The 23,559-nt window shown below is 64.5% G+C and overlaps 1 protein-coding gene, 1 long non-coding RNA gene and 2 other non-coding genes across 8 annotated transcripts; 1 reads left to right on the top strand and 3 right to left on the bottom strand.

The window, feature by feature from the left end:
* Positions 1-7,555: 7,555 nt before the first annotated feature.
* Positions 7,556-16,146, top strand: DIPK1B (divergent protein kinase domain 1B). Of its 3 annotated transcripts, none has more exons than XM_060610338.3 (5): positions 7,556-7,828; positions 11,143-11,277; positions 13,970-14,077; positions 14,191-14,367; positions 14,967-16,146. In XM_060610338.3, exons 1-5 carry the CDS (start codon positions 7,766-7,768, stop codon positions 15,774-15,776), a joined length of 1,293 nt encoding a protein of 430 aa, XP_060466321.1. In that variant the 5' UTR covers positions 7,556-7,765; the 3' UTR covers positions 15,777-16,146. The 3 variants fall into 3 exon arrangements, with proteins under 3 accessions (XP_060466321.1, XP_060466322.1, XP_060466320.1); XM_060610339.3 differs by lacking the exon at positions 7,556-7,828 and adding an exon at positions 8,831-9,598 and having other exon boundaries at positions 15,123-16,146; XM_060610337.3 differs by lacking the exon at positions 7,556-7,828 and adding an exon at positions 8,834-9,598.
* Positions 16,147-17,077: 931 nt separating this feature from the next.
* Positions 17,078-20,426, bottom strand: LOC132663786 (uncharacterized). Of its 3 annotated transcripts, none has more exons than XR_009603270.2 (4): positions 19,768-20,426; positions 19,337-19,426; positions 18,526-18,637; positions 17,078-17,811 (listed from the first exon to the last, which is right to left on the bottom strand). It is a non-coding gene; the product is annotated as an uncharacterized LOC132663786 (long non-coding RNA). The 3 variants fall into 3 exon arrangements; XR_009603271.2 differs by having other exon boundaries at positions 18,526-19,426; positions 19,768-19,815; positions 20,156-20,426; XR_009603269.2 differs by having other exon boundaries at positions 18,526-19,426.
* LOC132663963 (small nucleolar RNA SNORA43) lies at positions 18,328-18,463 on the bottom strand. The gene has a single exon (XR_009603350.1). It is a non-coding gene; the product is annotated as a small nucleolar RNA SNORA43 (small nucleolar RNA).
* Positions 19,503-19,636, bottom strand: LOC132663965 (small nucleolar RNA SNORA17). The gene has a single exon (XR_009603352.1). It is a non-coding gene; the product is annotated as a small nucleolar RNA SNORA17 (small nucleolar RNA).
* Positions 20,427-23,559: the final 3,133 nt, after the last annotated feature.

Here is a 23,559-nt window from a genome sequence, read left to right as displayed (position 1 = left end):
TTCACAGGCCGCCAGCTGCTGCTGGCCGCGGGCAGGACGCCTGGGCTCCAGGCCACACTGACCGCCTGCCTGGCCAGGCTGCTTCAGTGTCCTCACTGCCTGGGTGGCGGCTTCCCCAGGGCGAGGGGTCTGAGACAGCAAGGTATATGCCAACACCCCCACTGTGCCAGGAGGTGGGGTCTTTGGGGGCCCCCTGGGGGCCTGGCCACCATGGCCACGTGGGAATAAAACCACTGCGGGAGACACTGAGGTCAGACCCAGGGCAGAACTTTCTTACTGTAGCACCAAACCCTGGAACCTTCCGGGTCTCTGGGTCCCTGCCGCACGCCACAGTCCCTTCACGACTCTCACGGGGGCTCTACGTGGGGGATGATTCCTCGGCGCCTAACGGATGGCCGACCTGGGTCTCCGAGGGGGTGAGCAACCCCTCAGAGCCACTCGCTGTAGGCCCGGAACCTTCTTTCTGATTCCACGTCTCAGCCTTCAGCCACCCTCTGATGCCACTGCCCACAGCATCTTGGGTGTCATGAGTGGTGGTCACAGCCACCAGCCTGCCCCGCCGTGGCTATCTCTGTCCCTCCCTCCACTCCCCGCCCCACCCCTGCCCGCATCCCGACCCCCTGCTGGTCTTGCAGGAGCTTCTCCAGGGATGCAGAGGTCGCCAGGTCCCAGGCAGAGGCAGACTTGGCCCTGGGTGCAGGGAGTGGGGGGTCCAGAGGAGAGCCCGACATGGATTGGGTGTGGGGGTCAGGGTCTGACGGGGAGTCCCAGCATTCAGGGGGCCCGGTGGCCTGTCAGACAGGGAGGGGGGGCCTCTGTACAGTGGGACCCATCCAAAAGGGGTTGCCTGGGCAGGGAGGGGGGTGCTGCATGGGAGTCCTGGCAGGGGACAGCGTTCACAAAGCGCGAGGCAGGCAAGAGCAGGTGCCTTCTGGGACTGCAGGAACGGTGGGCTGAGGGGCGGCTCACAGAATAAGGTCAGTCCTTGGCCCCAGAGGACCGTGCCACCCGGAGGGAGAAGCAGTGGGCTAACCGCCCCCTCCACCAGGATGGCACCCTCGGAGTTTTCATAGTTAGGGGCCCCTGGCGGTGGCCAGGCGGGGCCCTGCCGAGCATTTATCATGGGAAACACCTAAAGCCTTTGACCTGCAGGTACCGGGGCGAAAGTTAATCATTAAGGAATGGGGCACAGATTCAGCCAGAAGTCCACTCACCCAGCCTTGATGCAGGAAGGAGAAAGGTCAGACAACCCTAAACACCCACCAGGAGGCAACGGGTTACGTAAATCAGGGCGCCTTCAGGCAACAGAACATTGTGTCACCCTGGAAATGGCGCGGGGGCCCTGGGCTCTCAGACCCGAGCTTGGCCCGTTCTAACGGAGAAGCGTGTGCCCCAGGGTCCCGGAGGAGGTCTGCCCCAGGACCCAGGGGCCGCGGAGGTGCCCCTCGGGAAGTCCAAGGCGCTGAGGAAAACCAGTCTTTCTGGGGCCCAAGGGAAGCCTGTCTTTACCACGACGGTTAGACCATCTCTGTGATGTAGCATCAGAATGAACACACAGCATTTCGGACTTCACTGCCAACTGCGGGTCCCCGAGAATGGGACTGAGGACTCTGGTTCTACTGAGAGAAGCAGGTCAGGGAGCAGTGGGGGGGGGGGGGGGGGACGTGCAGGTGCACACAACAGCGGTGGGGGGGGGGGGGCTGAACCGCACTCCATCCACACGCACGCGTGCAAACAGCACTCGCGGCTGACACGACAGGCGCCCGCTTCTCCGGGTTCCGGAGCCAGGACGCTGGAGGTCAGGGTCGGCTCCTGGTGAGAACTCCCCGGGCTTGCAGACAGCCGCCTTCTCTGGGTGCGCGCACCTGTGGGGAGAGGTGGGGAGACAGAGACGGGGAGAGAACCGGGGGCACTAACCCCGTCACCCCCAGGCCCCCCCCCAGCAGCATCACCTGGGGGGTTAGAGCTCAAGCTGTGGAGCTGGGGACGGGATTCGGGCCACAGTAAGGCTTCCCCCCTTTTACGAAAAGCGGTCACAGGTACAGTCGGCTAAAGATGAGCTAACTACACACGGGAGGTTTACACGCACACATACACACGCGCCCCTTAAAAAAGTCCCAGAAAATCACAGGGAGGTTTGCCAAAGTATCCCCCTGTGGCACCCCCAAAATCATCACCGTGGGGACAGCCACAGCCATGCTTATTCTGGGTCGGTCTGTCGCGGCCACGTGATTCTCTGCGGGTTCCCGGTGGCCCTCTCTGCCAGAGTCAGGCCGGGAGGCCGGTGCCTCTGCGGGACAGAGCTGGACCCAGGCCCCCGCCCTGGGCTTCTAGCTGCCCCCTGGGCCGGGAGAGAGTCACCCGAGCCAGGGGCCGGGACTTCCTACCTCCCTCGCGCCCCCTTCCTAAGGAATAAAGCCAACTTTTGGTCACTTAAAAATGCCGAAATACATACGGGTCATTACAAAGCGGACAGGGGCCCCCTCCTTCTCCCAGCCCATCCCCCAAGGGGAGCGCGGTTAACCAGCCTGCTTCCAAACACAAACACGCACGCGTTACGCGGGTGCGGCCGCACGCACACCACGGGCTCGCCGCCCACGCACACGGAGGCACGCACGTCTGTTAGTCACAAACACGGTATCGTTGCACACGGACTGCTTTGCGATTTGCTTTTGTGGTTGTAGCGGGTTGATCGGTGCCCCCACGCGGCAGTTATGTCCACCTGGAACCCGAGTGTGACCTTTGTGATCTTGGCAGAGGTGCTCGAGGATCTCGAGGGGAGATCGCCCCGGATCACCTGGACGGGCCCTGCTCCCAGCCGCTGCCCTTGCAAGAGGAGAGGACACCGCGGGGACCGGGCTGGGGCCCGGATAACTCCTGCCCCTGGCCCCCATCCCCTGCAGACAGAGATGGCCCGCGCCTGGGGAGGTGGCCCTGAGCTCCTGCCGGTATCCAAACCGTCCTGCCCCCCCCCCCCCACACCTGGAGGGGTCGCCCTGGGGCCCTGAGGACTCCCAAACTTCCTCCCCTCTCCAGAAGGCCCCCCCCCTGAGAAAGTGACCCTCCTCCCTGCGTGCCTGGAGCCCCCCCCCTGCTGGGGAGGTGGCCCCCCAGACGAGCCCCTTCCCCCCCCCCCCCACCTGGAGGGGTCGCCCTGGGGCCCTGAGGACTCCCAAGCTTCCTCCCCTTTCCAGAAGCCCCCCCCCCAACTGAGAAAGTGACCCTCCTCCCTGCGTGCCTGGAGCCCCCACCCCTGCTGGGGAGGTGGCCCCCCAGACGAGCCCCTTCCCCCCTCCCCTTATCCCAGTGGGAGCGAGCCCTCTGGGCCACGCACTCACTGGCCGTTGGTCTGTGCCCCGTCCACGGTGATCCTGGGCCCTCCGGGCTGAAGTTCCACATCCAGAGCCCTCGTCAAGGGCCCTCAGGACCCCGTGCCAGCTGAGACCTCCAACCTCACACCTGCTGTTTCATACCTGTCCGTTGCCTCTGGGCCTCTGCATACTCTGTTCCTCTGCTGGAACCACACTCCTGCCCGGCCGCCCCCGTCCCTCATCCTGGAGGTCCCAGACATCACCCTCCCCGGGCCTGGCCTGGGTCCCCACCACGTGCTGGGCTCCTCATTCTCACCCCTCCCAGAACACCCACCTGAAGGGGATGACGTGGCCCCTGACCTCGGTCCAAAGGTCAGCGGGGCCCAGGGCAGTGGGATGGGTTATCCCTGGAAGGGCAGTCTTCCCCGGAACCATTTTCCCTGTGACATACTTGCGCTCAAGACTACGGGGTACCAGCACCCGGGAGTTTTAGTCAGACGTGTGACTATCCAGAGGAAGACGACGTTTCCCAGCCATCTTTGCAGCAAATAAGGTCATGTGACTAAGCTTACAGGCACTTGAACAGAAGTGATAGATTATTTCCAGGTCCTTAAAGGGAGAGGCATGCTTTTCACTTCTTTGCTCTTCCTCCGTGCTGGAGTGTGGAGGTGATGGCTGGAGCTATGGCAGCCATTTTTGACCACAAGACAGAAACCATGTCTTGAGGACTGCAGCACAGAAGGCAGGAGTTTAAGTTCCTGACAACAGGGGTTCTCAGCCCTTGGATGCTTACCCTCTGAGCACAATATGAGAGATAAATAAACTTTTCTCCTGATTAAGCCACTTTTATTTCAGGGTCCCTTGGTGAAACCTGTTATGCTTCATGAATTCTTGGGCCTGTGATGTAGACGATGTAACTACTCGGTCTGTGTAGTGAGTTGGATAGTGTCCCCCCAGACTCATATCCACTTGGAATCTCAGAATGTGGCCTATTTGGAAATAGAGTCTTTGAAGGCCAGGTGTGAAGACGCAAAGACAGAGAGGGGACACACAGGGGGACGGCCGCCATGTGACAATGCAGGGGAGGGACGGCGGCGATGCAGCCACAGGCCAAGAAGCACCAAGGATGCGGGAGAAGCAGGAAGGACCCTCCCCCAGAGCCTCCCCAGGGATGCCCCCCACCCCCCCGCCCCCGTTTCAGACTTCCGGTCTCCACAGCCGGGGCCGAATCGGTTCCTTTGTCTTCAGCGGGTCCGTCTGTGATACTTTGTTACAGCAGGCAGTTATGCCCTAGGAAACCAATATGGTTTGCAGGGTGTTCTGGTGTTTTTTTGCTCTTTTGCAAAATTACAGATTAATGACGCCCCTTCTGGGTGCCGTGGACTGTAGGAATAAATGACAGCTGCTGACCGTGTGAGGCCACTTGTGCTCGCTCACGGCGGGCGCCTGCTCTCTCACCCCACCCACCAGAACTCATCTGCGAAGCAGCCGGCGCTTCCCAGTCGGCCACGGGCCGCCGTTGCCACGGGGATCCATCACGGCGACACCCCGTGTCACCGATGGGATGCAACACACGGGACTTTGCACTGACGCAGACCTGGTCACCGCACACCAGACCCGACTCCTGCCCAGGGCTGGCTCACCGATGGGGGGGGCGGGGTAGGCGGACACCGCCTGGGCGGGCGACCCTAGCTCCTGGCAAATGACTCCATCAGACTTGGACCCTCCCTCGGGCTATGCATCTCGCCTCTGACCTCACCCCTGCGCTGATTCTCCAAGCCAAGGAGCTGAGGGGCCGTGGGTTTCGCCTGCAATCTGCAAGGTGGTTCTTTCATCACAAAGGACGCCCCGTGGTGGGCCGGGGCTCGAGGTGGCTGGGCCCTCCACGCGTCCTGCCGTGGTGTTGCTGACCCTTCCCCAGGGTTCGCTTATGAGGATTTCTGGCTCCACCTCTGTGCCCTCTTCCGGCCTGAGCACCAGGGCTGCCCCCAGACAGGCACACGTCTGCTTGATCCCCTCCTGGGTAATGACCAGGACGAAACGGTGGGGGTGGGGCCGCATAGGTCTTCTTCGGATATTCAGTATTCTACCCTGACCCTCCTGAGCAGGATGCTTTGTCTTTCCTCCCAGGGCACCCTCTGGCCGGCCGGGGGACCCATGGGACGCAAAGTTGATTCTGGTCGAACAACCTGGACCCCCCAGCGCGACTGTCCAGGCCCTAGACCCAAGGATAACCTGGTTGAGGACACTGGGTGCCTGCAGAAATTGCTGGCGATCTGCTCGCTGCGATTTTCTGGAACACCAGCCTCCAGGGTGCCGGGGACAGCCGTGCACTGTGTCTCACTGGGAGCACTCCACTGCAAAACCACGCAGGAGTTCATCTTTTCAACAAATGTGTTCGAACAACTAGATAGCCATGTGCAAAAAAGCCCAACAAAGAAAAATCCCAAAACACAGAACCAAAAACCAAACTACTCCCTGGATCTATCTCCTGCACCACGTACAAAAGTTAGCTCTAATGCTAGCACTGACGTACATGTAAAACTTAATACAGTAACTCCCCCTCACCCCCATCCATAGGGGATACATCCCAAGACCCCCCAGTGGATGTGGATGGTACTGAACCTTACACGTACAGACCTATGTTAAAGTTTCATTCGTAAATCAGGGGCTGAAACAGAGAAACAGTAACTAAAAGTTGGATGGCTGTAGCAATATGCCGTAATAAAGTAACAGGGCTGCGGGCTCTCTGTCACAACATCTCACTGCCCTGAGGCTGCCCGTCTCCTGAGGCTCTGGGAGGATGAGGTGCCCACGTGATGGGATGAAGGCGGCCAGATCTGCCAGAAGGAAGGTCACGTGGTTCTGGACCCCGGCGACCCGGGGGGTAAGCGGCAGACACAGCTGTTGCAAAACCTCTAGAAGAAAACCCAGATGTTTGCACTGCTCAGTTAGGCAAAGATTTCTTAGATGTGACAGACGTGAAATGCACAAACCACAGGAGGAAAAAATGGGTCACTTGGACTTCGTCGACCTCAGGAGCTTGCGCTCTTTTATGTTACTTAATTTCCTTTTTTTGGGATCTTGCGCTCTTTGAAAGACACTCAAGGGAAACAGAAGACAAGCCACAGACGGGGAGAAAATCTTTGCAGATCACCTGTTTGATAACGTAGCGGCAACGATGATACCAAGGACTCTCAAAGCTCAATGACAAGGAAACAACACAGTAAAAAAGAAAATAGGGAAAAATACATTTAAAAACATACACGTTTTAGCAGGGAAGCCATACGGGTGGTTAAGAAGCTCGTGAGAAAAAAATGTTCGGCATCGTCAGTCGACAGGGAAATGCGGGTCCAGCCACAAAGAGACACCGCGGCGCGCTCGCCAGCGCGGCCAGAGCTCCCGCTCCCGCCAGCAGGTGCCGCGAGGACCAGGACCCGGGGCGACGCCCCGCTGACCCCAGCCCGGCGGAGTCCGGGCTCACATCTCTGCCAGCCTCCTCCACGCGGGAAGGGAAAACGCACCCTCTCACAAAACCCAAGGCGACGTTGAAGGCAGCCGGGCCCCCGCCCCTGCCCCCCGCCCCCCACGTCCGCGGGAGCGCCGACCGAGCCCGGCACCGGTGCGGGCGCGCGGCTCCGCGGGCACACGGGCGCTCAGTGAATTTCTGGCTTCTGCCGGCGACACGCCAGACCCCAAGGCTGTCCCTGCCCTCTTCCGTTTATGGGCCGCGGGGGCGGCGATCAGGGCCGGGGCTGCGGGGGCTCGAAGGGAGGGGGCCCGCTGGTGGGGGCGCTGCGGGGCTGCACGCAGACACCCCGGCGGAACCGCGCACAGAGAAGGGCGCACTCACCGCGTTCCCTGAAAACTGGAAGAAGCGGGCCAAGGCTCGCACTGCGTCCGTCCATCCCTCCTCCAGGCCCGCCGGGTGGCTGGCGCCGGACGCCCCCTCCGCGCCCCCACGCGTCCGACCCTCCCCAGGGCGCCCTGCCGGCGGCCGGCTCGTCCCTCCGCCCGGCGGGGCCGCCGCAGCTCGCGGTGACGGCTCGCGGTGACAGCCCCGCCGCCAAAGCCCGGGGGTGCGGGGCCGGGGCGGGGCCGCGGGTGCCCCCTCCGCCATCCGCCCCTCCCCCGCTAGCCCCCCCCCTCCCCTCCCCGCCGCTCCCCGGCGCTCCTCCCCTCCTCCCCCCGCCCGCGGCTCTCTCCCGGCGCCCCTCCCCTCCTCCTCCCGCGCCCCCGCCCCCGCCCCTCGCCCGCGCCCGCGCCCGCGCTCGCGCTCGCGGCCCCGCCCGGGCCGACCGGCGGAGTGCGCCCTCGCGTGGACGTGGACGTGGACGCGGGCGCGGGCGCGGGCGCGGGCGCGCGGGGAGGCGGCGGCGGAGGGCGGCCGTTGCGGGCCGGCCCGCGGGGCTGAGGCCGAGCCGAGCCGGGCCCGCGCCCGCGGGGGGCCCACCATGCGGCGGCTGCGGCGCCTGGCGCACCTGGCGCTCTTCTGCCCCTTCTCCAAGGGCCTGCAGGTAGGCGCCCCCCACCCCCCTCCCCCGGCCTCCGTGCCGCCCGCGGGCTGGGAGGGGCTGGGGTCGGGACGTCGCGGGCCGGCGGGGGCTGCGGGGTGGCCGCCCCGGCCCGCGGGGCCGCAGAAGCCCCTCCCCCACGGGCGGGACCCCTCCCCCACCCCCCTTCCCAGAGGCCCGGAAACCGCGCCGAGTCCGCGCCGGCCCCTCACTTGGAAGAGGTGAGGTTGGTTTTCCTGTTGTGGAAAACTTGGGACCCGCAGAAACGCCGTCAGAAGGACATAACCTCCCCGTGGGTCGTCTCCCAGCCGGCTTGACCTCAGGGGTGTGCCCTGACCCCACCATGACCTTGGACGAGTCTCCGTCCCCGCCAGGGGGCCCGCTGTCTGCGGGGGGGGGGGGGGAAGCGCAGGCTGCCTTGGGAACCTCGGTGGGAAGCCTGTCACCGCTGCTTTGGGTGGTCGGGGCCAGGCCCACCCCCGAGACCGAAATGCACCTGCCCTCCGCAGCCCTGTTCGGAGCAGCCCACACCTCCCTGGCCTCTGCAGGCCGTCCTGGGGCAAGAGGGTCCCTGCCGTGGTGCGCCCTTGGCCCCGGCCTGGCTGTCCTCCCGTCCCCTCCGGGAAGAAGCCTGGGAGTCAGGAAACATTCGGGTTTTGTGTCTGTGGGGGACGCCCTCCCTGCCCACCTGGGCCTCAGGGTGCATCCTGGTCTCCACCCAGCCCTGGGCAAGATGGGAGCTGAGGGGTCTGAGGGCGCACCCCCAGGCCTGGGAAGTGGGGTGTGCCCTCCCCGCCCCCCCCCCCCCCCCACTCCATCCTGAGGGAGGGGCCTTGACCAGGTTGCTGCAGAGGAGGCCCAGAGCTTGACCTAGGTACTGGGATGGTCTGGTTCCCAGGGGTTGGAGCCAGCCCCGCCCACCTGCTATTAAGGGGCCACATTCAGAGCCTCAGTCTCCCTGTCCGTGAAACATCCTTCTGGGCTAGAGGTAAGGGTTGGTGCCATGGTGCGCGTGGGGTGCTGGTGCATGGGTGACGTGGCTGTTACTGACCCCTGAGTGATTCTCCTTACTCCCCAAGTGGCTTGATTAGGAACTGAGGCCAGGTGGGATCGGGGAGCTGCATGGGACTCGCCCAAGAGTAAGCCTGTCCTGCCCCAGGGGCTCACTCGCTGGTGGGAGACGGGACGCTTGGAGGGCAGGCACGGCTCCTAGAGGAAGGACCCATGTAACCCATCCAGGACCCGGTGCGTGGGGACTGCATACTGGGAGAGCGTGGAGGGAGTCTGGCAGGGCTGAGGAGCTCTCTGTGCTGGGCCCTGCAGGCAGGCTCCTGGGCCCGCGGTCACCCCGTGTGCCTGGGTCCGCCCCGGGTCCCCCCAGGCCCAGCGCTGCTCCGGCCTGCCCTCCTCCTACCCATCAACCTCTGACCCCTGCCGCCAGCCTTCAGGGCCCTCTGGGAGCTGAATGCCCACCCAAGGCCCTGCTCCCACCACCTCACGGCATTGTGCGCCGCCGGCCGGAAGTCTTCTGACCTTGTCCTGCCACAGCGACACCCCCCCCAGCTCCCGGCCCCCCATCCACTGTTTCTCTGCTTTCCTGTTTTTCATTTTGAACAAATGTGACGGAAGCAGATGTGGTGGCAGGGACAAGGAGGGCTGAGGCCCAAGCCTTCCTGTTCTTCCCTGGTCCTTGCTGCCCCTCAGCGGCCCCTGGAGCTCCCCGGGGCCCTCCTGCCGCAGCCCCTCCCAGGGCGGGAGCCAGGGAATCGGGAGGTGAGGCCCCCACCCTGTCCTCACTGGAGAGCCGGTGGCCCTGTCTCTCAGCGCCAGCCCCAGCCTTCAGCTAGCCGGGACCCCGGACTAAGAGGACTGGAGCTGCCGCCCTGGGGCACGTAGTGTGGCTGGAGGGAGGTGGGGGGGGCACGGGGACCTGAAGCTCTGGGCCCTCCTGCTCTCCTGGCCCCCTGGGTCCCAGCCCTTTTCTCTGGGGTTCACCCCCCCCCCCCCCGCCCCGACTGAGACATTGGTAACCCCATCCCCTCCGTTGGCTGCTCTAGGACGGTGGTCTGGGAGGCCTGTGATCTGCCAGGGCAGGGGGTGGGGCTGGGAGGTGGTGTCCCTGGAACCCAGGGGTTTGGGAGCTGGGTGGGACACCGAACCCTCAGCCCACCTGCTTGTGCAAGGGTCTGGGGCCCTCATGTCCTGCGATTCTGTTCATCAGCTGGGGAAACCTGGCAGAGGGGGCTGAACCCCCACACCCCAGACATCTGTCCCCCGCCCACCCCAGACATCTGGGACAGGGCCTCTGGCAGTGGGGGCAGGGGCTATTTATCTTATTTATGGTTTACTGTGGGAAAATACACACCATGTGAAGTTTAGTATCTTAACCATTTTTGAGGGCACAGTTCAGGGGCGTCAGGCACATTCACGCGGTCGTGCAGCCGTCCCCCCATCTGTCCCCAGAACGTGTTCATCTTCCCAGACTGGACTCTGCCCCGTTATACACAGGCCCTCCCCTCCCCGCCACACCTGTGGATCTGACTTCTCCAGGGCCTCCTGTGAGTGGATCCTGTAGGACTTGTCCTTCTGTGACAGGCTCATCTGAGGACAGTGATCTCAAGGTTCATCCGTGTTGTAGCCTGTGTTGGGATTCCCTGCCTTTTAAAGCGCGGATGACGTTCCACGGTGTGGACGGACCCTGTTTTGTTTCCCCCCTCACCGGTCGGTCGACCCTTGGGTTGTGTCTCTCTTCGGCCCTCGGGACAATGCGGCCGTTCTCGTGGGTGTGCGAGGTCGTGTCCCTTCCAGGCTCCCCGGGTGGGGGCTGCTGAGACCCCGCCCCCTGTGCCAGCGCCCCCCAGCCCCGTCCCCCGTGCTGGCCCTGGCCCAGCTGAACTGCCCACCGGTCAGAGGACAGGGTGCACGGGTGGTGATTTTCCACCTCGACCTTGTGCAGAGGTTACAACGTCGTCATGAAATGAGGGCAAGACGGGAGAGAATTTGTCAAAAAAGGTCTTTATTCGTCAAAGTAGACTTGCCTCCTCTAGGTGTCCCTTCGGTTTGAAATTTGTTTTTGCCTGCCTGCGTGATTTAAAAGTCTGGGAGCACCGGGCAGCGGCCCCCAGCCTGGAGTGGGTGCACCGAGGGCGGAGGGAGACTGGGAGGAGAGACGTAGGGAGTGCCCCCGGGCGGTGGGCAGCTTTGGAAGCCGGAGCCGGGCAGGGTGCTGGCCCCGGGGGTGGGGGGTGGGGTCGGCCGGGGTCCGTGGAGGGGGAGGTAAACGCACCCCGAACGTGGCGCTTCCTCTCTCCCCCCAGGGCCGGCTCCCGGGCCTCCGGGTCAAGTACGTCTTCCTGGTGTGGCTGGGCATCTTTGTGGGCAGCTGGCTGGTGTATGTGCACTACTCGACCTACGCGGAGCTCTGCCGCGGGCACGTCTGCCAGGTGGTTATCGTAAGTGTCACCTCGTGGGCTGGCGCGGGGCCGGGGGCGGCATGCCCTGGACCCTCAAGACGCCAGCAGGGTGGGCTTTCAGGTGGGCCCAGGAGCGCCGTGCAAAGCCGTCTCTGGCTGGCTGCGGAAGAGACGGGGTGGCGGGGAGGGGGGGACCGTGGGGACGCCAGTGCAGGTGTGCAGGACGGCACGGGCTGGCGGCTGGGCGCATTCACAGAGGTCTGGGGGGAGGCCTTTCAGCAGGGAGACTGGGATGGACAGTGTGGGTGGCCTCGAGGGCCCCTCGCTAAGGGAGGCTGTGAGGCATGGTCCTCAGAGCCTCCCGTGGGGGGGGGGGGCAGTCACTGCCTGTGGCCTCAGGGAACGTGACGTGTGAGCCACTCATGAGCGTGTATGTTTGTGGGTGCGCGTGGGAGGGGAGGGGCGTGACGAGCTTGCGTGTGCTCATACACGTGAAGGCACGCAGACTCGTGTGTGCACGCCTAGCTCATGTCCTGCTTCTGTGGACACTCGGTGACTCGGGCGGGAGGTAGGGGCCGCGCCAGCCCACGGGGCACCGACAAGCCCCAGGCTCTTCTGACCCCCCTCGGCACCCTGCCTGGCCTTCTCCCGGGCAGTCTGGAGCCCCTGGCGAGCGGGTGGCCAGGGTACTGCCGCCCCCTCGATGGGCCTGCAGGACCCACCCTGGAGCATCAGGAACTCGGGGCTCTGCACCTGCCCCACCGCAGCCGGGCAGCCTGGAAGATGAAGGGGGCCTTGTCTCCGGCGGGGGGGGGGGGGGGTCCTGTGTGGGGCTGAAGCTGGCCACGGGAGGGCTCAGGCAGGCCAGCTCTGGCCCAGAGCCCCCAACTGGGAAGACGTGGCAGTGGGGAGGGAGTGGGGGGTCCGGAGGTGGCAGAACCCATGTGATGGGGTTTTCAAGAGTGTTGGTTAAGCACCTCCTCAGGACAGGCCAACACCGGGCCCCGAGGACACGGTGTCCAAGCTGGGGGAACGGCTTTCCCATTTCCTGCCTGTTCTCGGTGGCCTCCAGGAGCCAGGCCTGAGCTGGGCACCAGACACAGGGCTCTGCCCTCACGGTCCAGGGGGTCCAGGGACACACAAGTGCAGACGGGGGGCGGGGGGGCTCTGGGTGGGGAGAGGCCCTGCTGTGTGGACAGCTCGGTGGGGCTGGGGAGGGCCAGGATGGGCCCGGGGAGCCAGGTGCAGGGCAGGCGACCTGGGGCCCTGGGAGGCCTGTGGTGAGGGTTGTGGAGGGCTGTGGGGGGATGCAGGGTGGCTGGGGTGAGGGTGGTGGGTGGGGCAGGGAGATCGGGCAGGAGGTGAGGGTTGGGGATCTGGCCTAGGGGTACAGGGAGCAGCCAGCCAGAGGGTCCGCTGGGGGACCAGCAGGGGACTGCCCCTCTCCCAACAAGGGGGACTGTAGCTCCTCCATCCCCCCACCCTCCCCCAGGGTCTCTCGGCTGCTGAGCGCCTGGCCCTCAGTCCACGAGGACGTTTCTGCCTCGTGGGGATATCTTCTGTCTCGCACAGGCCCCACAGCGTGTGCACGACCACGCGGCAGGGCCACGGGCAGGAGTTCGGGTCAGGTTCTCCGCGGCCCCTGGCTGTCTGGTCGGTACTAGCCTTGAGCCCCTGCCGCGGCCCGTGTGCAGGTGGGAAGCAGGCTGGGAGGCGAGGCGACACGCTGCCCCCTCAGCCTCTGTGGGAGCCCCTCCCCGGGCCCAGAGGGCAGTGCGCCCCCGCCCACCCACCTCCAAGGCTCTGCAGTTCCGTGGGGTTCTGGGGGGTCACACCCCTCGTGGCGGAGGGCGTCCCTACGAGGTGGGCGAATGGGATCTTCTTACTTTCCTTTTGCCATCTTGATGACGGCATCGTTTGCGTGGCGCCGCAGCACGGACCCTCCTTCCCAGCTCCCCGAGCTGAGCCACGGCCTCTGGGTTTTGTCCCGGGGCCTGCCCGCCCTCCCCCCCCCCCCCCCCCCCCCCCCCGCACTTTGGGCGCCTCGCTCTCCTTCCTCCAAGCCCGGCTCGGCAAGGGCCTGGGCTCCATGGCAACGGTGAGGCACTTCCAGGAATGCACCCCACAAGCTCCAGTGCTCCAGATGGCCGCACCTCCTGCCTGGGGGGGGGGGAAGGGCCGCACTCCGTCACCGCTAAGCTTTCCCACCCTCCTCAGGGTCAGCCCAGACCCCCGGGCTTCAGGGGGCCGCAAAGGAGGGGGCCCAACCTGGTCATCGCTGCGAGCGGCTGACTGGCTGTGGGTCTGGCTAAGCCCCGGGTGACGGACACGGGGAGGGGCCGCGCCAGTGCCCCCAGCTGGCCCCCAGGCTCCCTGTACGCCGCCCTCGGGGCAGAGGCGGGGCCCACGCCAGGGAGCAGCAGACTCCCAGACCTGGCAGGTGGGGGGGGCTGGGTGGCGGGGGGCAGCTCTCAGGCCGCGGTGAGCAGAGGCCCTTGCCAGCTGCTCCGGGTGGTGCCTGGGCCCTCCGCTGAGCCTCAGGTGTGGCCGGAGGCTGCAGTGGTGGTGCCCTCCCAGAGGGGGTGTGGCTTGAGAACCAGGGGGCACCTGGCAGGTGTGGTGGGGCCTCGAGCTGCCCACCCGGGGTGCCCCACGTGGATGATGGGGTGAGGACTCGGCCTGGGGAGGGGCCCCGCCTCCTCAGGCCGCTCCCTGGTGTCCCCACCCGCAGTGTGACCAGTACCGCAAGGGCATCATCTCCGGCTCCATCTGCCAGGACTTGTGCAACTTGCACAAGGTGGAGTGGAGGGCCTGCCTCTCCTCTGTTCCCGGCCGGCAGGTAAGCCCAGCGGGGTCGCAGGGTCGGGTGTGGGGCAGGCCCTCCGCTGTCATTCCCCCCCCCCCCCCCCCCGCCCCGACGTCTGCACAGAGGGCTCCTCTGGCCCCACCCAGGTATACAGCGGGCTGTGGCAGGGCAAGGAGGTGACCATCAAGTGTGGCATCGACGAGGGCCTCGACTCCAAGGCCAGGTCGGACGCGGCCCCCCGGCAGGAGCTGGTACTGTTTGACAAGCCCACACGGGGCACCTCGATTAAGGAGTTCCGAGAGATGACCCTCAGTTTTCTCAAGGTCAGTTGGCTCCTGCGAGTTGGGTGTGGAGTTGACCCCAGGAATGTGTGCACAGGGCAGGAGGCAGGCTGGGTCGGGGCCGTACCCACCAGACAGGGGTCTGGCTAACCTCGGCTGCAAGCAGACGCTTGCTCAGGGGGCCACCCCCTGGGTGCAGAGGACCCCTTCCCTGGCCCGGGGCATCTGTGGGGGGAGCAGGGAGCTGTGTGTGCATGGAAGGTGGGGGTGGGTGGGAGCAGATGAGAAGCCGCCGGCCCAGCACACCTCTCACCTGTGTGCCGAGGTGCCCACTCCCAAGCTCCCTGAGCACCAGTGGAGACCAGAAAGCCCCAGGAACAGCTCCTGGAGAAATGAAGGTGTGCCAGTGGCCAGGGAGGGCTCCCAGGAGGTGGTGAGAGGTCTTCCCACATCCCTGGGCCGTCCCCTCCTGCTCGTGTGCGCTTGGACGGGCTCTCCCAAGCTGGCCGATGCACGGGGTCCCAGGGGCTGAACCAAGTAGGTCAAGGCTGGCGTCCTGCCAGCCTAGAAACCCACCATGAGGTCAAGCCCGCGGGCCCCAAAATGACTCGGTTTCCCTCTCCCTTGGTCTCCGATGTCAGGCGAACCTGGGGGACCTGCCGTCCCTGCCGGCGCTGGTTGGGCGGGTCCTGCTCATGGCGGACTTCAACAAGGACAGCAGGGTGTCCCTGGCGGAGGCCAAGTCGGTGTGGGCCCTGCTGCAGCGGAACGAGTTTCTGCTGCTGCTGTCCCTGCAGGAGGACCACGCCTCCAGGCTGCTGGGCTCCTGTGGGGACCTCTATGTCACCGAGGGCGTCCCACACGGCTCCTGGCACGGGGCCGCTCTCCCGCCCCTCCTGCGCCCGCTGCTGCCCTCCGCCCTGCACACGGCCCTCCAGCAGTGGCTGGGGCCCGCGTGGCCCTGGAGGGCCAAGATCGCCATCGGGCTCCTGGAGTTCGTGGAGGAGCTTTTCCACGGGGCCTACGGGACCTTCTACATGTGCGAGACCACGCTGGCCAACGTGGGCTACACGGCCAAGTACGACTTCAAGATGGCCGACCTGCAGCAGGTGGCGCCCGAGGCCGCCGTGCGCCGCTTCCTGCGGGGCCGCCACTGCGAGCACAGCGCGGACTGCACGTACGGCCGGGACTGCAGGGCCCCTTGCGACAAGCTCATGCGCCAGTGCAAGGGCGACCTCATCCAGCCCAACCTGGCCAAGGTGTGCGAGCTGCTGCGGGACTACCTGCTGCCCGGCGCCCCCGCCGACCTGCGCGAGGAGCTGGGCAAGCAGCTGCGCACCTGCACCACGCTGAGCGGGCTGGCCAGCCAGGTGGAGGCGCACCACTCCCTGGTGCTGAGCCACCTCAAGACCCTGCTCTGGAAGGAGATCTCCAACACCAAGTACTCCTGATGGCGCCGCCCTCCCGCCCACCAGGGGGCGCCCGGGGCCCTAGCGAGCCACTCCCCCCTCTTCACCCTGCCGGGCCAGCTCTGCCTGCCGAAGAGGCCCGGGCCAGGACCGAGGCAGGGAGGGGGCCTGGCCAAGCGGCCGGTCTGCACAGAAGCCCGGGAGGTGGTGTGGAGCCCTTCCCCCACCCCCCGCCTTCCCAGCTCTCCAGACCCCACGACCAGAGGGGCTGTTGAGCTGGACCGGGAGGCTGGGGTGGGGGCGGGGGAGCAGGACGGGAGTACCCGGAGCCTGACCACCAGGGGCTGAAGGACCCTCCCAAGGTTTTGTTACCTTTAAGGACTCGTGATGTAAATAAACAGCTTTTCTGTGAGTGCCCCGGAGTCCTTTACCCTGGACCCTAGACCGGCTGTCAGCCACCCGGGCTCAGAAGTGGGGGCTGCGGACGGAAGACACGTGGCCCCCAGGGTCTAGCTGTGGGAAAAGGCCTCAGTGGGCATCGCGCTGGGGTCTCCTAGAGCCCAGCCACATCCTGGGGGGGGTGGCGGTGGGGGCAGGAGCGGTGGGGATGGGACCGAGACTGCTGAGGTTACGGCGCAATGGCAAAGGTGCTCTGGGAAGAAGCGTGGAGCCCAGCTCTGCACGGCTACTGGCGAGCAGCCCATTTTCTGGCTCCAGACCACCCCTCCTGCGGTGCCGGGCTCACAGAACACACTGGAGGAATTTGGTGGATTTCAGTGAACCCCAGCGTGGAAAACCCACTATCTGGGAGAGTCTAGCATTTTCCCTGCCCCTCCCCAAAGAGAAGCTGCAGGAGCCTGGCACCACTCCCCGCCCCTCGGGGTCCCCACTGTTGAGGAGCCCAGGCCTGTGCAAGGAACGGAGAATCTGCAGGCTGCCACCTGCCCCACAGAAGGGGCAGGAGCCAGCCCCAGGGTGCGAGCAGGTGGCTCCCTCTCTCGTCCTGGGGTCACGGCTTCAAGACCTCTACACAGTAATTGGGGACTGACTTGGCGAGCTGGGGTAAGCACACCTCCCTGCCCCAGGTCACTGGGGACAACTCCCGAGGCCGTGGGCTTTTGCAGGCTGAACTCCAAGGGGTTATTTAAAACCCTGCCTGGGAAGTGACTCAGGAACTTGGGGCGGACACCCCAGCCCACGCCCTTCTCTAAATGTCACCCGGTCAAACAACCAGGTGGCAGCTCAGCGGAGCAAAGCCGCCCCACCCCCATACCCACCGGTGCGTGCGCCCACCCACCCCGTCGCCACGGGGCCTCCGCTAAGCAGACTGAGGAGAAGCCAAGTCAAGACGGCTTATTCAAGACCGATTTAGTCTCGAGTTTTGCCAACAGAGCAACAGTTTTATTGAAACATAAAAGCATTAAATCCTTCAGCTTACTTCACCACCGTTTGCTTAAAACTGTTCCCAATTCCGGCCGTCCTACCGCGTTTTCAGTGTTAGTTCTTAGCACCCGTCCTACCTTAGTTGAAATAACTTCTCCCCGTCCGGACTTTCCTCCCTTGTGTGCGGGGGAAACAGTCCGCACGCGGCACAAGCAGCAGTTTAGAATCACGGACTCCAGGCAGTTCGAAACCTCTGCTGCCGAAGCCTTTGCTCCCCGAGGGACGCAGTGGCCGAGGAGGAAGAATGAGGACCCGAGACCCCCGCGCGGGGCGGCCTCCGAGCGGGGGCTCCTCCTCTGAAAGCAGAGGCGAGGCTGCTCTGCCAACAATCACTGCATCAAAAGTGGAGGCCCTGGCCCCCCGATGGATCTTGACCCCTTGTCTCTGCTCTCAATCACGTTTACTTTTCTTGGAGTTTTTGCAGTCAGAGGGGGCTCAATTAACAGTTCAACACTCCCCGCCTCGCCCCGCAGACCCACAACACAGGACCGCTTTCCAACACGCCAACACTGTGCACAAGCGTTTCAAAAAGCAATGCAAAATACCTTGCTACTTCTCTGCTTTGTATCAGGGAGTGTCTCACCCTGAGCGGACGGCCTGGATCTCGCCTGGCTGGGCCGGCTGGGCTCTCCACCTGAAAACAAGGCAGGACAGCCCTCGTCACAACCGCTACCCGAGTGCCGTTTACCAAGACCGCCCCCCTCCACTCGCCAGCGCGCTGGTCTGGAGGGTCACGCGTAGGGTTCTAGGTGGCACTGCGGCGTCTCCTTGGCAGGACAAAGCCAGGTGTGGCCCTCTGGTGTTCCCCCACCCGCCCTCCAGGCCCGCCTCCTGCTCTGCGGTCTCAAGGGTCCTTAGAGCAGGGTGTGGGGGCGCAGGGCTTAGAAGCCCCAGCCACTCGTAGCAGCCGGGAGTGCAAAACACACACGCCCAAAGGCCTCCAGAAAGCCCTCCCCAGACAGACCTACAGAACGATCGCTTCCAAGAGGGAGGCCCTCTCCTGGTCAGTCCCAGTGGTCCAAAGGCCGGCCACATGCTCACCTCCATGCGCCGCCCCCCCCCCCCCATGACGAGGGTCATCTTACACACGAGAACCCGAAGAGCAAAGCGGCTGGTGCCCTGCTCGGCGTTCCCGGCTAGAAGCCCGGAGACATGTTCGGCTACAAACCATTCTTAGTGCCCACGGTTCTGAGCACTGAGCGTAGAAATAGCCGCTTCCTCTTTGCCCCAACGTCACAGGTGCAGCAGAGAAGCTGTGTCTGTGGTGCCGGGAGGCCCGGCGTCTGAGGGGCACAGCCACCCCCCCCCCCCGACCCCCAGCGAGAAGGCGGGGGGGGTAACACCTCACCTGGTGGGGCCAGCGTCTCCTCTCCACCTCGGTCTGGACGGTGACGGTGTTATTCTGGCCCACGTGCACAGGCTGGCAGTCCCCTTCCTTCCTGGATTAAGGAACAAATACCCTGACCCCCAAAAATCACCGTGTAAAGTTGGCCGCCATTATTACCGTTACCAAGTCAGACACCAGCCTCTACCTCTGCAGGACTGTGACAGCCGTCTGGCGAGGCGCGTGGCACGGAGGCGCTTTCGAGCGGTCTCTCGTCCTGCCCGTCACTCGTGTTTACAACCCCGGCTGCTACGGACGAGGTGATCCTTTTTAACTTTTCTGCAGTCACCTTTAGGAGCCCCAACGGGCAGCCCGCACTGGCGCCTTAGTGCCCGATGTAGCCGGGGGGACCGCAGTGCAGCCGGAGGGCCTTCCTTCCTGAGGGGTTGCTGCCCGCCCCCACTCCCCCCCCGCCCCCCGAAAGCTACTAACCAACGGACCAGAAAGCCACAAACCAGGGGACGGGCCAGGAAGCAGTGCCCTGCAATTCCTAAAACTGGAGAAAGCCAGGATGGCCGGCCCGTGCCACGGTCTCCGCATTGTCAGAACCCTGCAACTTGACCGCTTGAGTTTCTGGCTGCGCAGCGCATCCAACTTGCTTCAGGAGGCAGAGCACGCTGACGCTCTGACCCAGAGTCATTTGAAGCAGGTTAACGGTTAGGTGCCGGTGCTCGGTCTCCCCCAAAGGAAACTTCAGGTGCCTTCATTGTTTTCATCCCCTGGGATGGGGAACCCTCAGCCCTTCAGCAGGTCAGCCTACCTGAAATCCACTCACCTCTTCTGCTCATCCCTGCTTGTCGGCGACCCACTCCTACCTCCTGCTGTCAAAGGCCGGACCGCCTCACCAACCGAGGCCACCCAAGAGCTGCGACACAACGGAAGGGCTTTCACACGAGGCTCCAGGGTGCCAGGAAGCACATCTACGATCTAGCTCCCCGTCCGCTGTCAGACTATTAATCATCCAGACGTTCTGCAGCCCGAACGCTGGGCGTAGACAAGCCTCCCTTCTCTCTGCCGCCGAATGACACAAATGTGACACAAACGCAGCCACACCTGCAACGCCTCTGGGGGCAGTGAGCTCTGTGCCGGGAACACCAGCAATTCAAGGGTTATTCCCCTGACCACGCGGACGGTGGACTGGCCCCGATCAGAAAACCACATCACACGTCGGGGCGGCCTTGTTCCAGCGCCTCCGTGTCGACTCACCTGAGACCCCAGGACGCCCTCCCAGGTGCTCGGTCTCTAGCAAACTCCCTAGAGAAAAAGGAAAGCAGCCCTTTCTAAAACCCCAGCGAACCCACAAGGAGCCACTTCTCGTGGGCTGTTCCGCTTGCATTCGGCGTCCAGAGACCCTGCCACCAGGCCTACGCGTGGCCAGGAACCCCCAAAACCCATTTACCGTCCCCCTCCCCGGTCCCCGCCTAACTCGAGTGTGGAAAACTAAGGTCACTGGCTGGCCGCGTATGGAGCCCGCGGACCAGGTCTAGGAATGCCTGTTCCCACCGGGCCCCCGGCTAAGCAGCGGCATTCACACCACCGCGCTTCGGAAGCCGCCTTTCGGCCACACCCGACCAGGGAATGAGGGGCAGCCGACCCGCTTTTTAAAGCAAAAACAACGCGTGGCCAGAGGCGGGAGGCCACTTTCTACGGGTCTCAACCCGCGAGGGAGGGCGGCGGGCGCTCAGCAAGGTCCGGACCCGCCCGGCGCCTGGCCCGGGGCCCGCCGTCCCTCCCGCGGCCGGCCCGGCACCGGGGGCGCACGGCCGCAGCTCGGGTCACGGCTGCCGAGGCCCTGGCGGGGCGGCGGGCGCCCGGGGCTCCGGGCACCAGGCCGCGCGCACCACGCGGAGACGCCGCCACCGCCCGGAAAGGACGCGCGCACGCGCGACGCGCCTTTTATAGTGCGTACGGCGGCCCGCGAGGGCCAAACCGCGCCGTCCCCAGCACGCCGCCGCAGCGCCCCCTAGCGGAGTCTTCCGGCCTCTGCTGCCGCCTGTCGCTCCCCGGGAGCCGTCCCCAGAGACAGCCAGGCCCCACCGGCTGGAGCTCCCACTCTCTGCCGGCGCCCCCGGCTCGGTCCGCTGCGGGCGGCAGCCCCGGGTCCTCCTCCTGGAGAGTGCGAGCCTGCGAAACGGAGATCCGGTGACCTACGTCCCGTGGGGGGGCAGGATTGCAGGAATCGATCTGTGCAAAGCACCTGTCCCGCACCCCGAGAGCGGCCCCGAACCTGGGGCCTCCTCTCTGCGAGGCTAGGCTGAGCCTCTGCCGGGCGGCGGGGGGTGACCCTCAGGAGGATCCCCTGCGGGGAGCGCCGCCTTCACCCCCTCGGCGGGGGTCTCCTGGGCTCGGCCTCTCGCCGAGCGGGGCGGGGCCTCTAGGGCACCAGGCAGCGCCCCTCTGCTTCCTCCTGCACCTGGAAGCTTCTGGGGTCGGGTCGGGAAGGACCCTCCAGGGATTCATTAGCCTCCTGGTGCTTCTCCCCAGCTAACAAATTACCGCTAACTGGGGCCGATGGGGCGTGGCCTGTGGAGCCGGGGTCAAGTCAGGGTAAGTTACTGCTGGGGACTGAGGACAGATCCACGAAGAATGCTACCGTGCCCTGGGGGCAGAGTGGGGAGTCCCAGGGTGCCCCCAGACCTGGCCCGCCCCAGGCATGTACATTTTTGCCGCAAGCTCGATTTGGCTGTGAGCGCTCTGGGCAGCTCTGGGCAGCTCTGGGCTGCTTTGGGGAAGGAAGTACACCCTCCCCGCTCCCCATTTACCTACAGCCTGCGGGAGGCTCCGCCCAGTGGGAGGGACCAGCCAACTCCAGCTGGAGGCCTAACTCTGAGGAAAAGAGGAGTTTCTTACGCTCTGGCCACTCGGATCCAGTGCTCCAGCACCCCGGCCCTGTGCCCGGCCGTCACACTCTGGTCTTCGAAGCAGCAGGCCACGCTGTTGACCTGGGTGACCGTGGCACTGACCGTGGGAGCCAGCTGCCCGTTTCCCTTTTTGTCCCACTGGGACCAGATGGAGCCCAGGTGGTGGCAGGGTGCCACCTTCTCAAACAGCATCTAGGGATCAGGGGGAGTGCCAGCAGGCCTTGCCACATCCCAGAGCTTGGCACCCATGGTCCCCCCAGTTCCAGGGAGGGTCCCTGCTCAGAGCTTGAGCTCAGGAAGCTGAAGACATACCTCAAGAGTAGGGGAAGCCCTGGGTTTGTTCCTGCCCACCGAGAACACCCCACACAGGATGACCGGGACCCCACACTGGCCGAAAGGGAAGCGGCATGCCACTTCCTCCAAGCACCAGAAGGCAGCTCCTACCGCCCGCCTGGAGGGGGCAGGGCCATCCTTGCACCCCCCTCCCCACCAGTCCCCTGCTCAGCGGCACACTTCCTGTGGCAGCTGCACTGAGGGCTGCGTTTCTGTCTCCCATGTAGTCAGGTTCACATCAACTGCCTGATCGGTGCTGTGGCCTGAGAGCCTCTTGGGCAGATGCGAGGAAGGCGAGCCGTGGAGCCCCCTCGGTCCCCAAACGGGCCAGATCCCATCCAGCTTTACATCTGTTTTGCCTTCTGGAATGGTCACAGCCCATCCGAGCGGATGCACGGGGAGTGTCCTGTCCACAGTCGGACGATAACCGAGGCCCCAGGGTTAACAACCTTGCCCAGGCCGCCCGGTTCGCAACGGTGGAGCCGGGACTGGGACCACGGAACGGCGGGTCTGGGCCGCCGATGCCAGAAGGAGGCTCCCCTGCGTCCCCGTATCCAGCTCAGGTGCTCGCTGCGTCCAGCAGCCTGGCTGGGAGGGGACCCCTGGCAGTGAGGCTTCTCTTCACTCACTCCGGTCTCTGCAGCCCCAGGAAAAGGCTGGAGGGCCTTTGCTGGTGGAGCTGGCTTTGGGCTGGCAGGTCACATCCTGGACACAGACAATGGGTCTTACAGGAGATGACCCCTAGGTCTCCCACTCCGCACGTAGAGACCTCACACCCACTCTACTGCTCAACTCATTTCTCTCCCCAACGTGGACCAGAACCAAGGGTCCCATCACTGTTCCCAATCCCTTATGTCCACCACTGCTATGATGAACACCCCCAAAACAACACCTTTGAGAAACTGCGCCAGGGTTTCTCTGCTGATCCTGGGACCAGCCCTGCTGGGGGAGGGTCTGCGCCTGCGGCATGGATGGGAGCTGCGCTCTGTTGTCCCAGAGAGGGGAGCCTGTCACACTTCTCGCTGGGGATCGGCTGGGGCCTCTGCTTCCTCACGTGTCACCTGGGCTGCCGGTCCCCAGACCAGAAACCTGCCCCTCTGAAGGTGACCACCGCTGCCTCCCTTGGGTTTCACTTGCCCGAGTCCCTCCCCGGGACGCCCCGCATCTCTGATGCCTGCTCCCATGGGGGTCGCCTCCCTTGGACTGGGACGGGTCTGGCCTCCATCCCGGGGAACACACTGGCTTTGGTGCATTATTTGGCACAGAGGCCTGTGGACCTTCTGGCCCTGGGTCGTGAGGGATGCTCTCCCGTCTGTGTTGTGACCGTCCAGCCTTATGCATCTCCCAGTTTGTGATTGGGCCACGGGAGGACCAGCCCTGTCCTGGCTGGCGTCAGGCTGTGGTGTCACAGCATGCACAGGGGTCTCCACCCCAAGACCATTGTCACCGAAGGGGCCTCCATATTCCCACCTAATCTTTAATCCATTGCGATTTCAATATCAAAGGAGAAAGAGTCTATTTCAAACGAACACAAAGTATGAAAATGAATCTTTCTCGTCTGAAAAGTTGCTTCAGACCCAAAGGTATCTCTGGCGAGATTCCACTTGAAGGAAACCTCCAGAGTAGGTAACAGAACACGGAGAGAAAGCAGACTGGGGGTTCCCAGGGGCTGGCGGGGGCACGAATGGGGAGTGAGGGCTCGGGGTACACGGTGACCCTTGGGGACCGAGATTTTCTGCAACAATATTCTGTGGCATGGTTCACAGCGTCGTGAGTGTACCCCGTGCTCAGGAATTGCACAACG

Source organism: Panthera onca, chromosome D4 (genome assembly GCF_046562875.1).
Source record: "Panthera onca isolate mPanOnc1 chromosome D4, mPanOnc1 haplotype 2, whole genome shotgun sequence".
Lineage (NCBI taxonomy): Eukaryota > Metazoa > Chordata > Mammalia > Carnivora > Felidae > Panthera > Panthera onca.
The sequence above is the reverse complement of the archived record's forward strand: the minus strand, read 5'-3'. Positions and strand labels throughout refer to the sequence as shown.

Bases quoted from the DNA above. Each gene is read 5' to 3' on its own strand.
- DIPK1B (XM_060610337.3), top strand. From the start codon at position 9,458: ATGTGGTGGCAGGGACAAGGAGGGCTGAGGCCCAAGCCTTCCTGTTCT. The intron at 9,599-11,142 runs GTGAGGCCCCCA...CTCTCCCCCCAG, and splicing joins GGGAGCCAGGGAATCGGGAG to GGCCGGCTCCCGGGCCTCCG. The intron at 14,368-14,966 runs GTCAGTTGGCTC...CTCCGATGTCAG, and splicing joins TGACCCTCAGTTTTCTCAAG to GCGAACCTGGGGGACCTGCC.